The following is a 23,971-nucleotide window of genomic DNA, read 5'->3' on the forward strand; positions in this document are numbered from 1 at the left end:
CGGGGCACAGGCTCCAGACGCGCAGGCTCAGCAGTTATGGCTCATGGGCCCAGTTGCTCCGTGGCATGTGGGATCTTCCCAGACCAGGGCTCGAACCCGTGTCCCCTGCATTAGCAGGCAGACTCTCAACCACTGCACCACCAGGGAAGCCCTTAGGTTATTTTTTTTTAAATATTTATTTATGTATTTGGCTGCACCAGGTCTTCATTGCCACGTGTGGGATCTTCGTTGCGGCATGTGGGATCTTTTAGCTGTTGGCATGCAAACTCTTAGTTGCAGCATGTGGGATCTAGTTCCCTGACCAGGGATCGAACCCAGGCCCCCTGCATTGGGAGCACGGAGTCTTACCCACTGGACCACCAGGGAAGTTCCTAGCAGGTTATTTTTAAACTTCATGATTTTCAAAGTATTATAGTATATTATAATGTTTGTATTTTGTTATAAAATTATATCGTTATCACAATACAAAACTATACTTTGTATTTTGTTATAATACATTATTATATATTAGGTACGTCTCTGTCCAAATTATTGATAGTCACATATAAGCAAAAATAGGTTATAAATATATGTATTTGAAACGTGCATTTTTCATTTGATAATATGTCTTGAAGATATTTTCCATATCAGCACACTTACACAGATTTACTTTATTCATTTGTTAAAGAAGTAGAAATTATGATACAGATAATAGTTGAAGCTCTCTCTGTGCTCCTCTCTAATTCCCTTCACCTCTCTTCCCAGGAGGGCATTGCTGAATCTTATGGTTTGCCAAACTGCTCTCCAAAGAGCTGTGCCAGTTTAGTCTAGCACCAGCACTGCAAAAGAGTTAACCTTTCCCCACAATACTGTCGATGTCAAAATTTTGGCCACCTGCAAGGTGTTAAATGGTATCTCATTGTTGTTTTAATTTTCATTCACCTGATTGTTAGTGAGGTTGAAGGTGTTTTCAAATGTATTTTGGCCATTCAGGTTTCTTCTTCTGAGAACTGCCCATTCATTCAGTTACTCACTGAACAAATAATAATGCACACCTAATAAATACTGGGCACTGTTCTAAATACTTGAGATGTATTAATACCTTCTCTTACGGAGTCTTATATTCTACAGGGAGACAAACAATATCCAGCAGAAGTAAATTCTATAGTACATCAAAAAGTGATAAGTGCCATGGGGAAAAAAGCAGGGTAAGTGCAAATGGGGAGTGGGTTTAAATAGGTGGTCTCATGGGAAGGTGACACTTGAGAAAAGACTTGAAGGAGGTGCAGGAATTAGTCACACAGGTATTTGGGAACAGCATTCAGGCAGAGAAGCAGCCAGTGCAAAACTCCAAAGGCAGAAGTGGCATGCCTGCCACATGCTAGAAACCACAAGGGGGTCAGTGTGGTTCAAGCAGAGTGAGAACGGAGGGCAGAACGGTAAAGAGGTAATGGCAGGCTGGGTCACATAAGCCACTGTGAGGACATGGGCTTTCACACTGTGACATGAGGAGGCACTGGAAAGTTTGATCAGAGAAGCAACCAGATATAAGTTCCATTTTAAAGGATCACTCAGGGAGCTGTGTAGAGAACACAACGTAGGGGAAAAAGTGCAAACAGGGAGACTAGTTAGGAGTTTCTTGCACTGGTAATCCAGGTGAGATGGTGATGGCTTTCACAAGCGTTGCAGGTAAGGTAATGAGTTCTGTTTTGGAAACAGGGAATTTGAGATGCCTGTATGAAATTCAGGTTGGAATATCTTTCTAATAAACCCATGCTCACAACATGGACTTTCTGTCACAATATATAGTAGCATCTCAATAAATGTATGCTGAACTGAGTAACTGAAAACTTTAAGACCAAGCCCATTTTTTCTAATTTTACTTTCGCTTTGGAGGGTTTAACAAAACTTTTGGGACACAGTATTAATTAGTTTTGAAAGGTATTAAAAAAAAAACCTTTGGGATCATAATGGTGATTAACACTGAACAATTAAATATGTAATTATTAGGAGAAAAATAATGAATTGTTATTTATTTAACAGCTTCCATTTCCTTTTCTTACATCAAGAAGTAATACTTCATTTCTGTTAAAGGCTTTTATTCCCTAGCACCACTGCTTTTCATATTTCTTGGAGGCAGGCAAACAGAAGTTGGAATAGATGTGGCTATTTAAAAGCTCAAGTTTTGCCACTCCGTTCCACCAGCCTTTTTGTTTCTAAATACTCAAAGCTCTAATTTCTACTGAGCTTATTGAAAGTTATTTAACAGGGAGAATTAGGTGGAGTGCTGCTCATAGTAGCTGAAATCTATACCAAACAATACTAATTTCAGGCTGGTATGTTTTGTTTTTATGCTTCTACAGAGGGAAAGTGATCCTTTTGGGGTCATTTAATGTGTAATAATTTCATATGCACTGTCTTCTTTGCAGAAACTCCATGAAATATACCACTTTACCAAAATAGTCCATTGCATAATCAATTAGAACAAGTTACCTCAAGATCAAGGAAATATTTCACACATATAGACATTTAGAAAACAATTACCTATGAGCTGGAATTCTGCGATCACCAGCAACTAGAATTACATCGCATAACTGTTTGTGTCTCAAATAGTTTTCCATCTTTTTGAATGTCTGTTCAGCATGATTAAGGGCTTGGAAGAATTCATCTGATGAACATGGCTCCATAGTATGGCAGGCTGATAATGTCTGACTGCTATTGCAAGTCCTGAAAAGAAAGAAAACACACATTTTGAAAAGTCGCTAACACATTAAAAATATCTTTCCTATTAAGTCCTTTTAAATCCTTCAGATGTAATAGAAGCAATGCTACCAGTCTATATTAATGAACAATCATTCATCATTTTTGCCTTTGAAAATCAAATGATGGCTCAAATCATGTGTGTCTTGCAAACATTGTGAATGTGATACCGTCTAGTTAATAGCTACATATATTCTTTGCCTGTTCTTGAGGTCTCTTCTCTGGTCAATACGACGTCTCTGCTGAAAAAGAGCCAAACTATATTCATATTGATAGTCATAGCTCCAACATTATATTTAAGGGCATAAGAGATCATATTTTGAAGGCAGAAAGGGAATTAAACTCTTTTGGAGATATAAACCCAAGCCATCCTTTACTTAAAAATGGGTTCACAGTTCATTTATAACTGTTTAGAATACAAAATATATTATCATAAAATTATAAATGAATTATAAATAATTATAAATTATAAATAATAATTATTAACAGATTATAAATAAATCATTATAAATTATAAATAAATCATTTGATTCTCTGACTAGTCTTCAATAGCCCAGGTAACCTATAACTTAGATTATAGCTTAAAAGAATTTGATGGCCTAACCCAGGTATCTAAAAATTATTTGAAATTTCCAAATTATAATTTGAAGAGTATGAGTTCTATATTTTCATTATGATTCATTGATGGAACTGGTGAAAAAGTGAAAAGATTGGGACTAAGAATGAAATCCTAAATCCACCCCTCTCCCCCAGATCCCTTATCCAAGATCACTTGAATCAAGTAATCAACATCCCTTGGTTATGCAATTAACTACAAAACCACCGACTATGCCATAACTTAGTTATCATTTCTCATCAGATCTACTTTTAAGGATATAATGATTCTTATTTATTTATTTATTTATTTATTTTGGCTGTGTTGGGTCTTCGTTTCTGTGCGAGGGCTTTCTCTAGTTGCGGCAAGCGGGGGCCACTCTTCATCGCGGCGCGCGGGCCTGTCACTATCGCGGCCTCTCTTGTTGCGGAGCACAGGCTCCAGACGCGCAGGCTCAGTAGTTGTGGCTCACGGGCCTAGTTGCTCCGCGGCATGTGGGATCTTCCCAGACCAGGGCTCGAACCCGTGTCCCCTGCATTAGCAGGCAGATTCTCAACCACTGCGCCACCAGGGAAGCCCGGATATAATGATTCTGATAAATGCTTTGTTGAATCAAGCCTCACTATATCTTAAGAGAATTTTCTTAATATAAATATCTAATAATCTTATCAAAAAGAAAAAGTCTTTGAATCTTTTAAAATAAAGGGAACTGAAGCCAAGGAGATTAAGTGTTTTGACAAAAGCCAGAGAGTTTGTTCATGGCAGAAATAGGGCTTTCATAGAGAATGCTATGTGTTCACCAAAACCATTTTTCTTTTTCTCCTGGCAATATAGCTAGACTACATTTCCCAGCCTCTCTCGCAGATAGGTGTGGTCTTATGATCGAAATGAACTGTGTCAACTCCAGGCTAGAGTGGCTAAGAGCAGGTGTGTATCTCCCATTCTTTCTTTCTATGTCCATGTGGACTGAGGACTTATATGGAGGAAGAGGTAAAATATACACAAGAGTGTTCTTAATTGAGAAGACTGTATACACAGACTATACTCACAAGGACTCTCATGTTGATTGAGATGTATCAGTTTCGAAAGTTAGCAGTGCCTCGACTAATATATATCTCTACCTAAATCCTCCCAGCCCATTGCATTTTTAACGCCATACAAATATGGGTCCTAAAATATGTTCTTGGGGGATAACCGTCAATAATGATAACAGAAGCAAAATATATATTATCTAGAAGGTATATATTGCACACTATGAATATTATTGGTGTAATGACTTGGGAAATCTGGTATAAAATACTCAACTTTACATTTAAGATCATTAGTATAAAAATGTACTGAGTAATGTGTAACTATATGTTGCTTATATAAATAAATGAGAATTAGAAACTATTTTAAAATCTAGGAAAAATGTAACATAAGCAAAAACAAATAATGTTGATCTTGATGAATACCAATTTGAAGATTTAAAACATTTCTCAATAAAATGAAGTTTTATATTGTCAAAATACTGACAAATGATTGAGTATTAGTGATCTAAGGATGAAGGAAGATTAGAACACCTGATTTTTATAAGTCCAAATTCTTTCAAGAACAAGAAAATATGAGGTAAATAAATCAAGTACTTTTTTTTAGGGCCCCTATATTTTGTATTACATTTCTTATACTTTATAATAAATTCTCAGTAATGACTAGTCAATGAGTTAGTTGAATGTTTTTGAGTGATGAATTGCCATCATCCAAACATAAATGTTAATCAATGTTAAATTTTGAAAGAACAACAGAACTTCATAATACCAACATCACTAAGTTATTACAGGCTAGCTTTTATGTTGGTATAAGCCCAATTAATAAAGAGACCATCTCTTTTCTTGTCAAGAACTTTCAGAGTGTTTAGTTCTTCAGTCTATGACATGAATCAGGATAATCTGGAAAGCAGTTTAGCATTTGCGTTCAAGGTCTCATTCCTTAAGACTGATTCAGTAGGTCTGAAGTGAGAACCTGAACATCATATTTTTTAAAGCCCTACATGCGATCCTAACACATCACAGGCTGAAGACCACCAGTACACTTCAGGCAAGAGATGGATACATTACACAAATCAACATGCGTTCGACTTACAGATTCAAAACATTGACATACACAATAGATACTTTACTTCAGATTTGTAAACTGAATTTCTTTGAATATTTTAAATGCACTAGTAAAACTTAATAGAATATTTGTTATATTCAAAATGAGCATAAAGGTAAAACATCAAAATTGTTTATATACATACACATTAACAAAACTATTTATGATTCTAAAATAATATTTCAAACTTTTTTTTTTAAAGATGTGTTTAATTTTTATTGCATCATCCACCCCTTCTGAGAATCTGTTGAAGTTTTTCCCAAATAAATGCATAGTTGCCTTACACAATTTTGCATACAATTTCCGAGGAGATTGTTAGAGCCCCCTGAAGCCTGTTCACTAATCTACAAGTTAACAACCACAGCCCTAAAGAGACAGGAGGACCTGTCTGAAGGCATCCAAACACCTAAAAAGAGGTCACATCAAGTGGAGGAACAGGATTTGGAGGTTCTGGAAGGCCTTATGGGCAGGCCCGTCCAAGGGCTGTCAGAGAGACAGCCTCGGCTCCAGGACTTAAGACTGGCTCCCCTGGGCCCACATCCCCTTGTGGCAACTCTGGGTTGGATTTGGGCAGGTCCTAGAAAAGAGGGACCAGCTGTCCTCTTGACCACCAACCTTACCCTCTTTGCTGATTTGTATTAGCTCTCTGGCTCCTAGGAATTCAAATTTTCTACTCCTATTTACACTCTCTGCTGAACATTTCGAACTTCTTGATTTGCTTTCAAGGCTTCAGTTGCTATCACATGTTAAATAAACATGTTATTTCAATGTGACAGTTAATTCAGAGATTTCTGGGTATAGCAATCACTCCCACTGCTCCAAATGAAGGATCAAAAGAAGTGCAGGCTTCTGATTTGTAGTCTATGGAAAAGCAAAGCTATCCATTCACAAAAGGAACATGAAAGAGGTAGGAACAGAGCTACTCAGGCTTAAAGAGCTGCACAGCTTTCTAGCATTTCTTGTTCTGTTTTAAGAAATTTGGGACCTTGCACATACAATTTTAATAATGCAAGAATTTACTTAAAAAAAGAATTCACTGCATATCCATATAACTGTAGAACCTAGGTATCAGAACCATTATACACAGAATTTTTACATCTAGAAGGAACCTATGTAGTCATTTAATTCAACTCCCTTATTTTGCAGATGAGAAAATTTTGAGGGCCCAAATGGCTCAAAGTGACCAACCAAGGACATATAGGCAGCTGGATACAAAACCAGGATCAGGAGGCATTCAGAATGTTGGTCAAATCACTCACAAAGGAATGGAAATTTTTGCTTACCTTTACCCTAAGGCATCAGTGAGTGCAAGGACCAAGGGTATGAAGGGAGAATGATAGTACAATATGAATGAGGCTAATTTAACAATAACAACAACAAAAGACATGAGAATTCAGGATCCTAGACAAAAGTCTACTGCTCTGTGACTACTCCTTAGCTAGGGTTAAGAGAGCAAGAGTCTCTTAGGTTTCCATGGGGCAGAGATAACATCTCTATCTCTGGCTTATCAAATGTTTTTAATACTCTGGCTCTGTGTAATTTATAATGTCAGTACTTTCTTACTCTTTCTTTTCCTATTATGTGTTTTGGTTTGGAAGCTTGAATTGGAGAGGTATGGGGTAGTGATTAAGAGCACTTTAGGAAGGTTCTAGAGCTGTGCTGTCCAATACAGTAGCTACTATCCCCCATGTGGCTATTTTAATTAAAATAAAATAAAATTAAAAAGTTCTTTAGTTGAACTAGTCATATTTCAAATGCTCAAGTAGCCCCATGGGGCTAGTGGCTGCCAGGTTGGATGGTGCAGATATAGAACATTTCCATCACTGCATAAAGTTCTATTGCATAGTGCTGATTCAACTCTGTCACTATGTATCTGGATGAGTTAAATAACTTCTCTAAGTCTTACCTATTATTATTTCAATAATAATACAGGAATAAGTAATACATAGTACTTTCTTTTAGAGGATCCTTCATGGGAGGATTATTAAATGAATGCACAACCCTAGCACAGAATAAGTACACAATCAAGGTAAATAAACTCCTATTAGTAGATCCTTGCTTTTTAAAGGCCAATGGGAAGGCCTGTAATCTCAGTATTTTGTCTTATACAATGTTGTTTGTTTGGTTGTCTTCCTAAAAAATGATCGCCAACATTGTCAATTTTTATAACTAAATTTCCTGATTCCTAATTAAAATGGCCTTTAACAAACCCAGTAGACATCCTAACCCACAATATAAACAACTGGGAATAGGCCATTTATGGAGCATTCAAAACACATTTCTCTGTGATTTCTACTAGATCTTTACATGGTAACAGAGGAAATATATCTAACATTTCTGCTTAGTTTTATTTCTTAGATGTTACTAAGATGGTAAGTCATATTTCAAAGAATTACATCATGAGATCATTCAAATCTTTTGTAATAGATGTTCACTGTAACGAACTCTACATTGCTGGGTATTTCCAGGCTACCGGGAAACATTTAATTTTTAGCTTATTGTCCCTCTGCAGTAGGCTATGAATTTGTAAGTCAGAAAATGCCTAAACATAGAAAAGAGGCAAGTATCAAACAAATCAAGTCACCAACTATTTATAGAGTAACTCCTCAGATGTAGCATTGCACCAGTTGTTAGAAACTGGGGATGCAAAGAAGATATGATTTTCTTTTTTAGTGAAGGGACTTAGAATTTGAAGACTTAAGTTTTATAAAGTGGAAAAAAGTAAACAGCAACACTAATACTTGCAATTCTTCAGATTTCACACATCTGTGCGGACACACAATATGCACCATGGCCAATACTATCTTTTTATTAGAAACTATTTAGATTTCCTCACTATCATCACCAGAACGTGCATTAGGCTTTCTTAATGGAGAAATTTTTCAAAAAGAAGTTTTAAAAATCACTTCACAAGAATTATACTGTATATGATTTTGAGTAGAAAACAAAGCTGCATTGAAACTCTAAGTGGTCTGTTTGGCTCTCTCCCCAGGTAAGTGATAAGCTGCCTCATAGCTTCTGGCATTCAGAATTCATGCTTTTGCCAAAGTGCAGATTACTATATCATGAATCTTTTGACATCTTTTACACATATTCAAAGCCACAAATGTAAAATAAGAATGTAAATTGCTTAGTATAGGCTAGCAGTCTCTAAAAAAATTCTTATGCATATCCTTTTCAGGGAACTTTCAAGCATGTGCCCCAATATATATTTATGAGTTTATAAAAGATATAGATATATCATTGTACAATTATTATTTACATTATAAAACAGAAAAAATAGAGATTTAAAAAATAAAATGTAAATAAACATTCTAGTATATATACATATAATTACCATTTCTCCAACAGATCATCTTGTACATCCCCAATTGGAATGTAACTGCGACAGAATTTACAGAAAGGAAAGATCAGTATGGGCTGGTGTTCGGAAAGGCAACCAGCAGCAGGTTAGATCTGAAATACATCTTAAGGTTTAGATGAGCAAGGAGGAAGAGGAGTTGGGGATGTCTCTTTTAAGGAGAGGACAAGGCAGGTGCATAAAGAGAAATGGCAAGAGGCAAAGAAAAAGAATACCTTCACCTCTTCCCTTCTCAAGAGAAATACTTTTTCATTTTGGAATTTAAGGAGTTCTCTGCTGGTCCTGCGGCCAAAATATCTGTGGTGAAAAGAGTCAAACGTTGTTTACATAAGAATCAGATTTTCTTAAACAATAACCAGTGTGAAGGAGAAGGGCCAGTGGGCCCTCTCATACAATGCTGCTGAGAATTAAAAGAGGAGTAATGTTCCTGAAATAACTTTGAGAATACAGATCAAAAACCCTAAAAATGTGCACACCCTTGGGACTTTATCCAGAGGAAATGGTCATCTGTATGTAGAGATCTAGCTACGGGGAAGGGGTTATCACAGGTTGTTTCTAACAAGAAAATATTGGAAACAATCTAAATTCCAAAAAAATTAGAATATTGGTTAAATAACCAAAAGGTATGTCTGTGCATGGGAGAATGATGTAGCTATTCAAAAAGATACAGGAGAACATTTAATGACATAGCAAGCTGTTTTACTGGACACCGCTTTTTCCTATTCAGGATTCTTTCTATGATGACAGACCCATCTCGACCTTTTGGGAAACCACATATACCCTACCTCAGTTCACAGGGCTTGGGCAGAGTTGAGTCTTTCCCCTGGGCAGAGGTGAGCAAGGGACTGAGGCCTGGCCAACAAGAGTATCATATCTTCTGGTTATAATGATTTATTTGGGTGGACATAAGATCCAAACAAGACCAATGAGAGTCCATTTCAAGATGTTTGTTGGTACTCTTGGAAAAGAGTCACTCTCTTTCCATTGAGGAGGTTAAGCTGATAAAAAGTAAACTTGGAGCTGCTAGTGGCTTTTTGCTACCACAAAGAAAGCCTGCCTAAGGAAATGCCATCACAAAGGAAAACAGATTCTAAAGAGGGGGAAAAAAAGGATTTCTGGTGTTATTTGAGTATCTGGATTCATCATGTCTAAACTTGTTTGAGTTTTTATTTACTTATGTGAATCAAAATTTTCTAGTCTTTGCTTGTCAGTTTGAGTTGGGCTTCTGCCTTTTTTGACCAAAAGAGTCTTAATTTTATGTTTACATTAGGGCAAAAAAGGTTACAAAATAGTATGTACAGTAAGATTCAGATTTTTATTCTAAAAACATAATTTTATTCTATACTTACCTAAAATATACTGGAAGGATACTTCCTCAAATTGTTAATGGTTATTATTTTGGGGTGGCAGGGTAATTTGTAATTTTTGTTTTTCCATTTTTGCTTATCTCTATTTGCTCACATCTCAGTGGTAAAAATAGTAAATAATATGGGAAAAAACTCATTAAAAAATTAGATCCAAAGAATTCCAAAGAGTTCTACCCAGCTGTCTTCACCTCTTGCACCCTGTTGATTATAACCTCCAAACCATTCTTCACATTTACCACAGTAATGAGTTTTAGCTGGACACATGGCTACCCAGGCAGAGACCACAGCTGCGCCTCCTTTGCTACTAGTTGTGGCCATGTGACTAGGTTTTCAACAATGGCACGTGAGCAAAACTGATATATGCAACTTGTGCTATTTGCTTAATGTCCTCCCTTTTCCTTCTTTGGTCCTTCCCATAGGCTAGAATGCAGAGGGGGGAGCTGAGGAAGCTTTGACCATAAAGAAATAACAACACCCTACAGGATGGAGAAACAATATGGAAGGAATCTGGGTCTCTGAGGGAACCTGTGTAGCAGAGCTACCTGTCTGCCCTGGGTCATTTTCCCATTTGTTAGGTGATAGAGAAATAAACTTCTATTTTATTTGAGCCACTATATTTCTGAATCTCTTTGTTATATTATCTTAGCCTATTCTCTACTAATATATATTCCCTAAAGTTACATGGCCAAATTATATGGCTCTGTGCATATGAGTGTTTATGTGGGGTGTGTGTATGTGTGCATGTGTATCATTGTTTTCATGCCTAATATATCTAATTCTAAAAATGTAAAACTTCACTATCCAGTTCCAACTAGATGAAAATAAAATATAAGCAATAAGTGTCATAAAAGGCTCTTTTGCCTTAAAAATCTGGACTTATAAAGGCCAGTTGTGCAACTGTAATGCTCAACCTTTTTCCTAAGCTGATTCTTTCTAGGAACTAATGTGATTCCAATAAATTCCTACTCTGTTTAAACCAGCCAATTTCAGTTGCTTGAAACTAAGAACACTGATTGATACAGTGTACAGATAGGCTTTAGAGGGTTCACGAATTCCTTGAACCCCATATGAAATATTTAACACACACGTGTACATATGCACATGTATGTGCACACACACATACAGACGGTTTTCTGGGGAGAGGTTCCACGGCTTATGTCAAGGGAATCCATGATATGACTTGGGCATACATGTGTGAGGGAGGACAATGCAATACATCCTTCCCAGATACAAGTACAATATAGTTGAACTTCTCTGCCATCTCTGGAAGCAAAATTTTTTTCATGTGGAAACATATAAGATTTTAATTTTAAAGTGAACCAGAATTAATAGAATGGTTCAAACAAGGAGATGTAGAGACAACCTAAAGAGGGTCAAGAAAAAGGAGACAGCACTTGAGAAATGGTATATTATGAAGATAACCCCTTGTTGGGAGAGGAGAAGGACCTAAATGCCTTCAAGATGAGTCAAAGAATAGCAAATCAACTGACAAGGTATAGAAGAGTTCAAGGGTATCTGCAGTTGAAACACAGAGTAGCAAACCACGGATAAGACGGATCAGATGACTGTGGGTAAAGGGTTGTGGGTGTGTCGAGAGATTATACCTGTATGCCAGCCAGGGTTGGCTTTTTCAAGAACCAGGCTGAGAAAATTAGTTGAGGAGAGAAAGTGAAACTGGATAGATTGAATCATTAACTGTTATGTTGATCCCAGTTGAACTCAGTGATTAAATGAATAGTCACAGAGAACTGCTTACTGGTATGTGTGCATGAAATCTACATGTTAATCGTTTGGGTTCAAAATGTAGCTATTTCCAAGTGATCAAGGTCAATATCAACAATGATAAGTTAGATTGATGATATGTATCTGTGATATGATGTGCTGAAAATGGCACTTTACCGTTGTGGTCTTCCTCCCTAAAACTCATTAACCCCCATCTAACCATGAGAAAAATATCAGACAAATCCCAACTGAGTAAGACATTCTACAAAACACCTGACCACTACTCCCCAAACTGCCAAGGTCATCAAAAACAAGGAAAGTTTGAGAAACTGTCACAGCCCAGAGGAGCCTAAGGAGATATGATGATTAAATGTAACTGGTATCCTGGACTGTAACAGAAAAAAAGGATGTTAGGATGTTTTCTGTAACAGAAAAAAGGAAATTAAGGAAATCTGAATAAAGTATGGGCTTTAGTTAATAATAATGTATCATACTGGTTCAACAGTAACAGATACACCATATTAATATAAGATATTAGTAATAGGGAAAACTGGGTGTGGGAATATAAGGAACTCACTATACTATCTTTGAAATTTTCCTGTAAATCTAAAACTATTGTAAGAATATAAACTTTAGCTTTTTAAAAATGCGGTTTTATTTTACTTACTAATCTTGAGCAAGTTACTTACCCTTTCTGTGCCTCATTGGCCTCATCTCTACAATTAGAATGATAATAATAGCAATCTAACTCAGAAATTTGTGAAGACTAAATGAGGTAATATAGTACTAAAATGCTTAGAACAGTGTCTCACAGATAGCAAGCACCCAATCAATATTAGCTATTATAATTTTTGGATATTTGTATAGTAGTATTTGATACATATTGACTAAAAATAGTCTGATATGTAAAATAGTAAACCCTAACTTTATAAACAAAGGTTGAAATAATGAAAATTTCTCCAATATGTCAAAATTACATAATTTCAAAATTGGCAAATCCAGTAAAGTGTAAACCGTGTTTAAGCTATGGTCACATGGTGAGCCACTATGTAAACCTGGCTGGCCCTGGTGAAAATTCACCCTGAGTTAAAGTCATTGGAACCTACTGCTCACATAGGTCACAACTGTTACTTAGGGTCTAAAATTCCTCACGGTATAAAACACAAAGTTTGTATTTTAATAACAAGGTAATGACTTAGAGATGATTCCATGGACAAAGAGTGGCTAGGTTACAGACCCAAGATCAAAGTTAAAAGATAAGAAACTTTCAAATCACTTAGATGTGTGACAGCATAAATTACCATAAGTCGAAGGCTCAGGCAGACATTTCTTCTACTTAGAATACAACTGATCAAACATATTAGCAACATACGCTGCCTCTTAACTTCTGCTTTAACTTGTCTGGACCCACTGTAGGGGTTATGATTCTGTGTATGTAAAACCACTAAGTTGTCTTCCCTTTTTTCTAATAACTCAAAATTTCAATCTAAGTTCTGAGGTCTATACAAGTATTATGACCGCTTAAATGAGAAATTCTTCGTATATTGTATGTATTTCCTCACCATGTGATATCAATCTATAGTATATGCAAATAAAATGTTTACTATATATTTTATTATTTGCAAATATTATATAATGAAAAGAACTATATCCAAGTTATATACAAAATCTGATGAATGTCAGTGTAGCTTCTTTTGACATTAACAGTGATAGTTTTTGATTTGTTTACAGTAGAAGGGCAAACACCTAGAGAGACTGCTTACTTAATCAAAAAGCTGGGGGCAAATAAATTTATCCTCATAACGAAGATCAAAGACTCAGAGCTGGAGGACTGAAGGAGGATGTGAGAATTAGATATATTTAATCTAGGGAAAAAATGGAAAAGTAGAAGTATACACACAAATGACATTTCTAAAATCTAGAATGCTTTTTACTTTTTTGCAATAAGATGTTGGGATAGAAATTTTAAAACACCAGGAATATTAAATTTCTTTGACAGATTTCCCCTCATATCTAAAAATCAAAGACATGTTCTCTAAGTACATTTTATTTTTGAAATAATATTTTAAAAATAGTTTGGTCACTGCAGATGTGAACTGTTTACTCCCATCTTATTATTTACTTTCTCAATATTCTTGATTAGCATTTTAAAAACAACTACATTTATTTTATATTTTAAAACATATAATTTTCTTATTTTTATAACTCCTACAACTAAAAATGACAATTGTATTTTCTTGAAGTATGCACATAGCTACCTCAGTAAAAAAAAAAAAAATCTTTTTCTGTCATAATGAATACCCCATCAAGAGGACACTTTAATATGGATACTAAAGAATAGATTAACTTAATTTCAGTAATCATTAGCTATGCAAACTACTTTTGTTGAAGGAAGTAAATTATAGTGACCTATGTGTGTATAACCTTTCTAAGGTTTTACATGTATATAAATTTTATAATCACATATGCATAATCTCTCCAGGTAGTAGATACATGTTAAGATTTTCATAACTAATGCTGGTAAATGAATGAATGTTTTGATTTTTTTCTAATTTTGTTAGAATATTCTTGATACGTTGCATTGGTTTCAAATAAAAAGATGATTACTCTTTGGTTTCCCACCAAATGGGAATGGTTTTATCCCAAAAATGATAAACCCTGAACCTTTTAATATATACTTTATTCTTTTTATGGCAACAAGTATCCAAAGAAAATACAAAACAATGAAACCATATTAATTCAAATGATCTCCATATTAAAATTATTTGTGGCTCCTATTCCCTTAAAATAATGCTAAATCATGAACTAATTAAATTAAAAAAAATTAAATACACTAGTTACCTATGTAAAGATATTCCCCTCTCTCCATTACACAAATGATTATAGAGGACTGTTCTATATTTGTTATTGTTCCAGCATCACAGTTCAGAATTCCATATTGTGAAGATTAGAAGAGAAGGCGGTGAATATCCCCAAGTAAAAGATATTTGAATATACGAACTCATTTTGTCTCCATCTCTTATGATGCCTATATTAATAATAACCAACATACAAATTACAAGTGTTATCAAACCTGTAAAGAAATTTTAAAAGAAAAAGGATCCAGTAATTAATCTAGAAAAATAATAAGCCTTTAAATATTTTTAAATGAAGATGAATCAGAAAGATGACTTTCAGGCCCTAACTTGTTACATAATATGCTATAGTATTGATAGTTTAAACTGATTAAGAAGAAAATTCATTTCAAAGGTAAAGCCTGGTTCCACGGGTGCAGGTGGATAAAGTCATTATGAAATTACCAATTTTTAATTTTCTCTCCTCAAACTCATTTCCCCTTCTTTTTGCCCCCTTTTCACCAGCTGACCACATCTAGCTCCTCTATGTTCCCTTACACTCTCCTGAAGGAATGTCCTTCATTTCCCTAAATAGCACAATTTTCAGAGAAGTGAAGGTAACAGGAATTAGTAGCTGTCATCTTAGAAAGAGACATGTTACTGTATTCTCTGAATTAGTCTGGAGGGCTGCAACATAGGACAAAGAGAAATAACCATAAGAAAAATATTATTGACAACTACAATGGTGCAAAAATTATTGGCAACTACAATATGCCTCTCCTCATAAAACCTTTCATTTTCACAAAAATTTTAAAATGACTCTATAATCTGTTGCAAACTAAAATGTCATAAAAATTTTTATACTATAGAAATGTCTTCTATAGTTTTGCTATGACTATAGAAGATAAATGAATGAAGCAAAATGCAAGGCAATGATGCATAAAATTGCTACCATGTATTATTTTCAAGGCAGAGCCAGATCTATATAGGGAACACAAGATATTTCAAAATGAAAGCTATTCGTTGTCTTTATAATTTTACAGAATTAAAATCAATATTAGAACATTTAAAAAAATCCCAGCAAAAGTACCACATATACATACCAAGATATTACATATGTGTATATATGTAGAGGTATATATATATATATAATCATAGATTTTAAATAATAATACTAAATTATTTTAAACAGTATATAGAATATATCCCCACACCCCATTTCTATCAGTAAGAAAATAATCAACCTGCATGAACTGGAATCAGATTCATTTTCTTCTTCACTAGTGCCATCATCCACTTCTGGTCTATCCAGCCAATGTGCACTGCCACAATCTTCTGCTGTAAACTCAAACGCAGGGACTTCAGAGGTGGATGCCATTGGCCAAGAAGGTGAATTCTGAAAATCCAGTTGGCTGGACCTTCGGTAACCAATTGAAGCCAAAGGCAATTGTAGGCTACACGGATCTAAAAACTTTCTCCCACCGTTTGCTCCAGTCTGTCCTCGATTCCAAAATTCTCCCTGCTGGCTGTCAACTGTAGAATTGGGAGATGATGCTTGATGGCTAAACCACCTCCATCTGATTTTCAAAATCTGCTTCACATCAAACTCTTTACGAGAACCAGACATCCTCAGAGAAACCAAGTGATCGTCTAGGCAACGGGCAAAAAGCACTGCACAGAGATTTGTGCATCCAACCAAGACAAGAGAAGTATTTGCCCTGTTGTACACAATAAACAAATTGAAAGGAAAATAAATCACATTCACATATATATCTACATTTACTTTTATACCAATATATCAGATTATAGAGAACAAAGGACAATGAAAAAAAGATGAAACACGGTGGAACATTCCATTCAATCAGAGCAAACTCTCATCCACCTATCCTGAAACAGCTAGACCACTGTCCCCTACTCTCCTTTCCCTTACTGACCATTAGCTCTCACAAACACTGACAGCATTCATTAAAGTCCTTTTAAACGCAGAACACCACCCCCTTTTCTTAAACCACAAATGACAGAGACAGAAAGCACTATCCCGTCGCAGTGTCTCAGTCTCTGCTGCTTAGTATATTAACTCTTTTATTGCTGAAACAAGAAATGTATTCCACAGCATTTTCCTTTGTACTTAAAAAAATCACTGTAAAACTAAAATGTTTCTATTTTTATACTAAGTTCCTAAATGAGATATCACAAAACAACAGGTTGTTTTAAAGTTTTTTAAATTAGATGAGTTATAGTGATTTTCAAGCTGGCTCTTTGGATGCGGGGTCAGGAAGGAGGAGGAGTACAAAGGTGGGGTTCCCGTTCACTGCTCTCCACTTCTATCTTCTCCCTTCAGGAAAGGAGTGTGTTTCACTAATACAGTAAGATCTGGGTAAGACTTAATATGAGCAAAGAATATTGAGAAGACTAAGAAGAAAGAAAAGGTCTGAAAACTACAAAGGATCAAAATATGACAGTACTTATTCTTTCTCAAATAAATGACCTGAAGTCCATATTGTTCTATAATTAGGATTGAGCCACTCTGAATTACTACAATAGCCAAATTTCTATGACACTACTTAGGAAAAGGAAAGTGTGGCTCAAGAAAGCTACCTAGGACTGGGATAGGATTATTTCTTGGGTGTATAAGTACCCTGATGGTGCCCTCTGTTGTTGGCAAAACAAAGCAATGGTCTGAACATGGTTACAGCTAAGGAGAATTGATAAAGCAAATAAAAATCTATCAAATGCAATCAAATTTTAAAATATTGAATGATTATTGTGAGCAAGACACTCTATAGGCATTATGGGGGACACAGATACATACATCTTGGTTCCTACCCTCAAAAATAATTAAATCGAGTTACTGAAACAACAAAATTGATAACTTAAGTGTAAGAAATATTATAATGCTGCAGTATTAACATTTTGTCATCTACAAAAACAGAGTTTGAATTTTCAGGGTGCTCAATATCTAGTGCTATATCACAATGACAAATGACAAAATAAATGACAAAAAAAGCTGCTTTGGAGGGTTACAAAAATATTGTGAGGTATATCTTAACCCCACACAGCTCTTTAGGAGAATAAAAATTATTCAGAGAAATAAGAATAATAGGCATGAAAAGCCATATATAATTTTGTGCCAAATACTGTAGGACAAACCATAAATACTGTAAGAAAGAGAAAGGAGATATCAGGATGGTGTGGAGTGCTATGGGCCAGTTTCATTAGGGAGAAGGCTTCTAAGAATAGTAAGAAGTTTTACAGCCAGAATGATGAAAGATTTTATAAAGGAGGAAAGATATTAACAAAGCATGAAGTGAGCATACTGACAAAGAAAGAGGGGGGAATATCAGTTTGATCAGCCAACCAGAAATACCTAATTAATATTAAGGAGTAATAAGAGATAAATTTGGATGCATAAGATGACATAAAATGCCCTGAACACACATCAAAGGTGTAAAGCTAGCAGGCAATGTTAAGTGGACTGTTGAACGGGGCAATGTTTTAGAAAACTAATTTGGCAGTAGCATGCAGGATGCATTAGAGAGTGAAATGACACCATTCCCTCTCCTCTCACCTCTGTCAGACTCCTTTTATCAACACCCTTCTAACTCCACTCTACCTATACAACTTTGTTTCTAACTATTTTCCAAATGGACACACTGCTTCATCAATTAAGACAGAGTCTACATTATAGTGCTTCCTGTTTTACATGCTGTTTGTGTCCCAATTTCTCTGGTTTTGAAATCCCACTCATCCCTCAAGGTTTAGCACAGATACTGCTGCCCTTAGAAAGGCTTCTCCAATTACTCTAGCCTTGTGGTTCTCAACAAAGGTAGCACCAACCCTCTGCTCCCACACCCCAGAAAGACTTCTGGAAGTAGGGGGCATGGAGTTTTAGTTGTTGGAATGACCAGAGAGGGCTATGGGCATTGAATTGGCAGGGGCCAGAGATGGTAAACATCTTGCAGTGCACGGTGTAGACCCACACAATGAAGAAATACCACTGTAGTAGTTCATAATGATCTTGCCATCACTGTCTTCATGCAAATAAATATTTACCAAGCATTTACATGTTTAAGGCACCACAAAAGGTAGAAAAATAAATAACAAAGATCTTTCTTTAAAGAGGGCTATACTCCGGTAGAGAAAAGGATAATTAAGTGAACATTACAAATAAAGAATACATTTTAATGTATATACTTTTATATAAATATAATTTCAAATTTTAAATTCAATCTGTCAATATGAGAACAATTACCAGAGAGTTCATTTACACTGTGTCAGCTCCATAAGCTAATTTTAATTGTTTTGCTGTTTGGTGATTGGTTGGAGCCTGAACACAAGAGTGGACTTCATTAAAGACCACTGAGATGGGCTTCCCTGGTAGCGCAGTACATAAGAATCCACCTGCCAATGCAGGGGACACGGGTTCGAGCCCTGGTCCGGGAAGATCCCACATGCTGCGGAGCAACTAAGCCTGTGCACCACAACTACTGAGCCTGCACTCTAGAGCCTGCATGCCACAACTACTGAAGCCCGCACGCCTAGAGCTTGTGCTCCGCAACAAGAGAAGCCAGCACAATGAGAAGCCCATGTACCACTACTAAGAGTAGTCCCTGCTTGCCCCAACTACAGAAAGCCCACGTGCAGCAATGAAGACCCAATGCAGCCAAAAATAAAATTTTAAAAATTTATTAAAAAAAAAAAGACCACTGATATGCAAGACATTTCCCGATATAGAGAAGAAATCCAAAGACGTGAACGTTAAAATGTTGAACCATGCCTCCACTCCCAAGAGGGGCCAAAGACCCTCTTCACCAAGATAGTGAGATATACATTAAATAAATACCTCTTTAATGTAGTAGCTCTTCTGAGTAGGCTAGAGATGCAGGTGGGAGATTAGCCACTGAAATAGGCTTTCTGATTTTAAAGGGATACTAGGATCTTGGGTTGACAAAGGCCAAGTAGCAGCCTTTAACCACTGCTGTAACAGTCATGGGTTTGGTTACATGCATACATACATACATACGCATGTATATACAAAAGCTCACCACCACCCCAAGCTTTTGTATCAGTGGACTTATACTGCATGCTTTTTTCACCGAGACACTTATTTTGTCAATCTTCCTCTTCCTTCCTGGTAATCAATGCTGACAGCTTGGTGTAGAGCCTTTCACAACTTTCTCTTTCTTTATAAAACTCATACCCAAACTTATATACACATATATAGGAGTTTTTGTTATTGTTTTATAAAAGAGATCATACTGTATACATATTTTGGCATTTTGCTTTTCCCACCAAAATTATATAAATGGAAATATAAACTAATAATGATCTTTTTAATAGTTGCGTAATATTCCATAATTGTAAAACACAATTTATTAAACTACTTACTTCCTTGCTAGTGGGCATGCAGATTGATTTCAGGTATTTTTGTTTTATGCTATTAAGATAATGTTGAAATAAACATCCTTGTGAGGCTTTTGTGTCTCTGGAATTTATTCACAGGAGTGGAACTGCTGGGTTGCAAGTATGTGCATTTTAAATTTGAAAAGATAGTTTACTTTCCTGAAATTTATATTTTCAAAGGTAAAGTGAGTGTATCCTCATTCATTTTCACAGGCCCACCAGTCAACAATAAGTATTATAATTCTTTATATTTCTAATATGAGCCCTCTATTATCAACATCATCTTGATATAAACCACCCTTTTCCCACCGAATTGAGGTATTATTTTTGTTATGAATTTTAACAATTCAGGATGCTAATTCTGTTGCACCATTTGTCTATTTTTATGCCAATATTAGTGTTTTAATTACAGTACATTTACAATATGTTTATTATTTGTTAAAGCAAGTTCCTATCTCCACATATATTCTTTTACAATAAATTTTAAACTAATTTTGAATATGTACTCTTCTATATATACTTTAAAATAATATTACCCAGTCCTCTCAACAAAAATCTCCAACCCTAGGGACTTCCCTGGTGGTCCAGTGGCTAAGACTCCATGCTCCCAGTGCAGGGGGCCCAGGTTTGATCCCACATGCTGCAACTAAAAGATCCTGCACACGACTGGCACAGCCAAATAAATAAATAAATATTAAAAAAAAATCCAACCCTATTGAGATTCTAACTGGAATTGCATTAAATTTGTGTACTAATTTTAAGATGGTTGGCATTTTATGATATCAAGGCTTCACATCCAAGCATATGTTTTTTAGTTTGTTCAGATCTTATGCTCATTAATAAGATTTTTAAATCTTTTAACTATAGGTCCTGTGCCTTTCTTATTAAAATTTTTATCATGTTCTTTTATTTTCTCTTTTTTCACTGTTGTAAATACAATAAATTTTTTCTAGCATTTCCACATGGTTATTGCTATTATAATAAAAGTATTAAGTACATTTATCTTATAGCCAGTCCTTTTATCATACTTTCTCATTAGATATGATATTTTTAAAATTAGTGTTCATTTCTTGATAAGTTAGAGGCAACTTTGAGACATCTAGGTGGAGATGTCAGGTAGTTGGATAAATGTTCCTGGAGCTCAGATCCAAGCTCCAAGGAACTGTAACAGATAAAGGCAAAGGACACTAAGAAGGAACAACCAATGAAGCAGAGGAAAATCAGCAGCCTATGGTGTTAGGCAAGTCAAGGGATAAAGGTGTTTCAATGCAAAAGGCATGGTCACAATGTCAAATGAGAGGTCAGGTACCATGTGCAAAGAAAAATGTCCACTGGAATTGGCAACATAAAAATTTTGCCAAATCAGATAGGAGCAGTTTCAGTAAAGGGTTGGGGACCAAAGCCAGACTGCGGTGGGTTGAAGAGTTAACGGAAGATGAGAAATAAGAGAGAGCATGTACAGACAACTCCTTCAGAAAATTCTGCTCAGTAGTGAGGCTGTGGAATGAGATTACAGCTGGAAGAGTTGAGGAATCAAGGCAATGGATTTGTTTTGCCTGCTTGTTTATTTGTTGATTTTAAAAAACACAGAACATATTAGAATGATGAGAATGATCCAACAGGAAGGTGAGATTGTTGACTGCAGGCAGAAGCACTGGAGCAAAAAAAGTGAAGACTTTGATAAAAGAAAAAGAAACGGCACCTAAGCACAGTGGATGGCTTGGATAATCATTGTAGGTGGGATATTTCCTCTACTGTAAGATTTATGACTTTCTAAATGCATTGATTATTTAAAAAGGAAAGAAAAGACATGCACTAGTCAGTCTATTCAAGTTGAAAACCAAATAAGCCCTCTAAAAGGAGTCATGAAATAATAAAGATTAGAGGAGAAACTAAAGAATTAAGAAATGAAATGACAGAATTAGAGATCTAGCTCTTTAAAAATTTGCTGGTACTGATTAATTGGGAGATTGGGATTGACATATACACACTAATATGTATAAAATGGATAACTAATGAGAACCTGCTGTATAAAGGAAAAAAAAAAGAATCCACCTTTCAATGCAGGGGATATGGGTTCGACCCCCGGTTGGGGAACTAAGATCCCACATGCTGCGGGGCAACTAAGTCCGCATACCTCTACCACTGAGCCCATGTGCTCTAGAGCTCACACGCCACAAAAAAAAAAAAAAAAAAAAATTTGCTGGTATCTTCTCTTACCTCCTAGCAAGTTCAAAGAAAAAACAAATTAGAACTTAGAACAAGGATAACATGACCATTAAAATAGAATATTTAAATAAAAGACTTAAAAAATAAAAGATCACTATTGCAACAAAAATTTTAAATGTCATATTGAATAATGGAAATGATGACAAATGGAGAGAATTTAGGCAAGCAAAGTTGGAAAATACTCCTCAAAGACAGAATTTGCTCAAAATCCTTTATAGCTAGGTCTCTAACAATTTTCGCCTAAGCTTAAGCCTGTCTTAAGCATGGGCATTTTGGGGAAAAATCTTTACTCTAACAAAATACATTAAAAAATGATCTACTGATAAAGTAGCTTGTTATAGCCCCCCGATAGAAAGGGGTTTACAGAAATATTTCCCGGCTTTAACTGAATTCTTGGGCCAAATACTTTATGAAAAATATGTAGTAAACTTATGCATTAAGGTTTTCATGGCATGGAATTCAGCATTTATTTAAATAACACTTTTTCTTCTGTCCCATCAACTTTTACTACACAATAATATTGTTTCGCTCAAAAATTTATGCATTTCTGATGAGAAGTCCTTCCTAGGGTAATTATTTATGAAAGAGCAATACATACTAAAAGGCATTACATTGTTAAATTATCAAAATGGTTTGCACAGGCTACTCTATATAAATTAGATCCCTCATCATTCTCTATCCCCTTGACCTTCTTGATTTTTTTCACAGCACTTATCACCCCCTGGCATATTAGATGCTATTCCCTTATTATTATCTTTACCCTCACCACAAAGTCAGCTGCAGTACAGCTTTGTTTGACTCACTGCTGTAGTCCTAGCACTTAAAACAGTACCTGAAAGACAGGTGCTGAATAAATATTTCTCTAATGAATGAATGAATCCAATAACTATAAAAGCAATAATAAAAGATATATACTTATTATGTACATTTTTGAAATTATAAAATAAACTTAAGAACCAAATGTTAAAAGAATATTAGAAAACATTTACCTCTGGTGACAAAACCTTTTTAGTATTTTTCAACTTAAGAGAAAAATCACAATATATTACTCTAAGAACTTCTCTTTTCTATTTCATTCTTTAGGCATAAAATTTGTATCACTTTGAAATCTACTGGCTAAACAGCAGATATCTTTTCAGACTGACATTTCTTTCTTAAAACTGATTATCAAATTATATTCTGTACCTCTTTCTTGTTTTAATAACTTTGCTTTACTTAAATTTGAGATACAAAAGCTCACACAGTATTTAAAATAGGTAAGTGTCAATTATGAATACATTTTTTTAAATGTAATTAAGGAATCCACATGCAATTTCTGCTTCAAAACTGCTCAAATGTTAGTCTGTGAATTTAAAAGATGACATTATTCAGTATGACAATAGCAACACAGATGTCATTAAGATAGACTGCAGATGAGCTCACTTCAACAGTATGGCTTTTAAAGCTATGGCTTCACTCAACAATTTAAATTACAACCATTTAGTAACTGGTTTATATGTGTAATCATTATTATACAAACCTCTCTTCACATAGAGTTTTTAAGAAAACAGTATTTGTTTTATGAGTAATCAATTTTAATGAATCTATT

The 23,971-nt window shown here is 35.3% G+C and overlaps 1 protein-coding gene across 6 annotated transcripts in view; it reads right to left on the reverse strand.

The window, feature by feature from the left end:
• KLHL5 (kelch like family member 5) overlaps positions 1-23,971 on the reverse strand; it is an 87,334-nt gene that overhangs the window by 45,852 nt on the left and 17,511 nt on the right. For 3 of the 6 annotated variants that reach the window (XM_036853977.1, XM_036853981.1, XM_036853980.1), the window contains exon 2: positions 2,524-2,706. In XM_036853977.1, the coding sequence (XP_036709872.1) occupies positions 2,524-2,666 (143 nt within the window). In that variant the 5' untranslated portion in view covers positions 2,667-2,706. Of the gene's footprint in view, positions 1-2,523; positions 2,707-14,758; positions 14,820-15,995; positions 16,470-23,971 lie in introns of those variants that run through there. The other 3 variants (XM_036853976.1, XM_036853975.1, XM_036853979.1) reach the window with 2 other exon arrangements.

Source organism: Balaenoptera musculus, chromosome 5 (genome assembly GCF_009873245.2).
Source record: "Balaenoptera musculus isolate JJ_BM4_2016_0621 chromosome 5, mBalMus1.pri.v3, whole genome shotgun sequence".
In the NCBI taxonomy this organism is placed as follows: domain Eukaryota; kingdom Metazoa; phylum Chordata; class Mammalia; order Artiodactyla; family Balaenopteridae; genus Balaenoptera; species Balaenoptera musculus.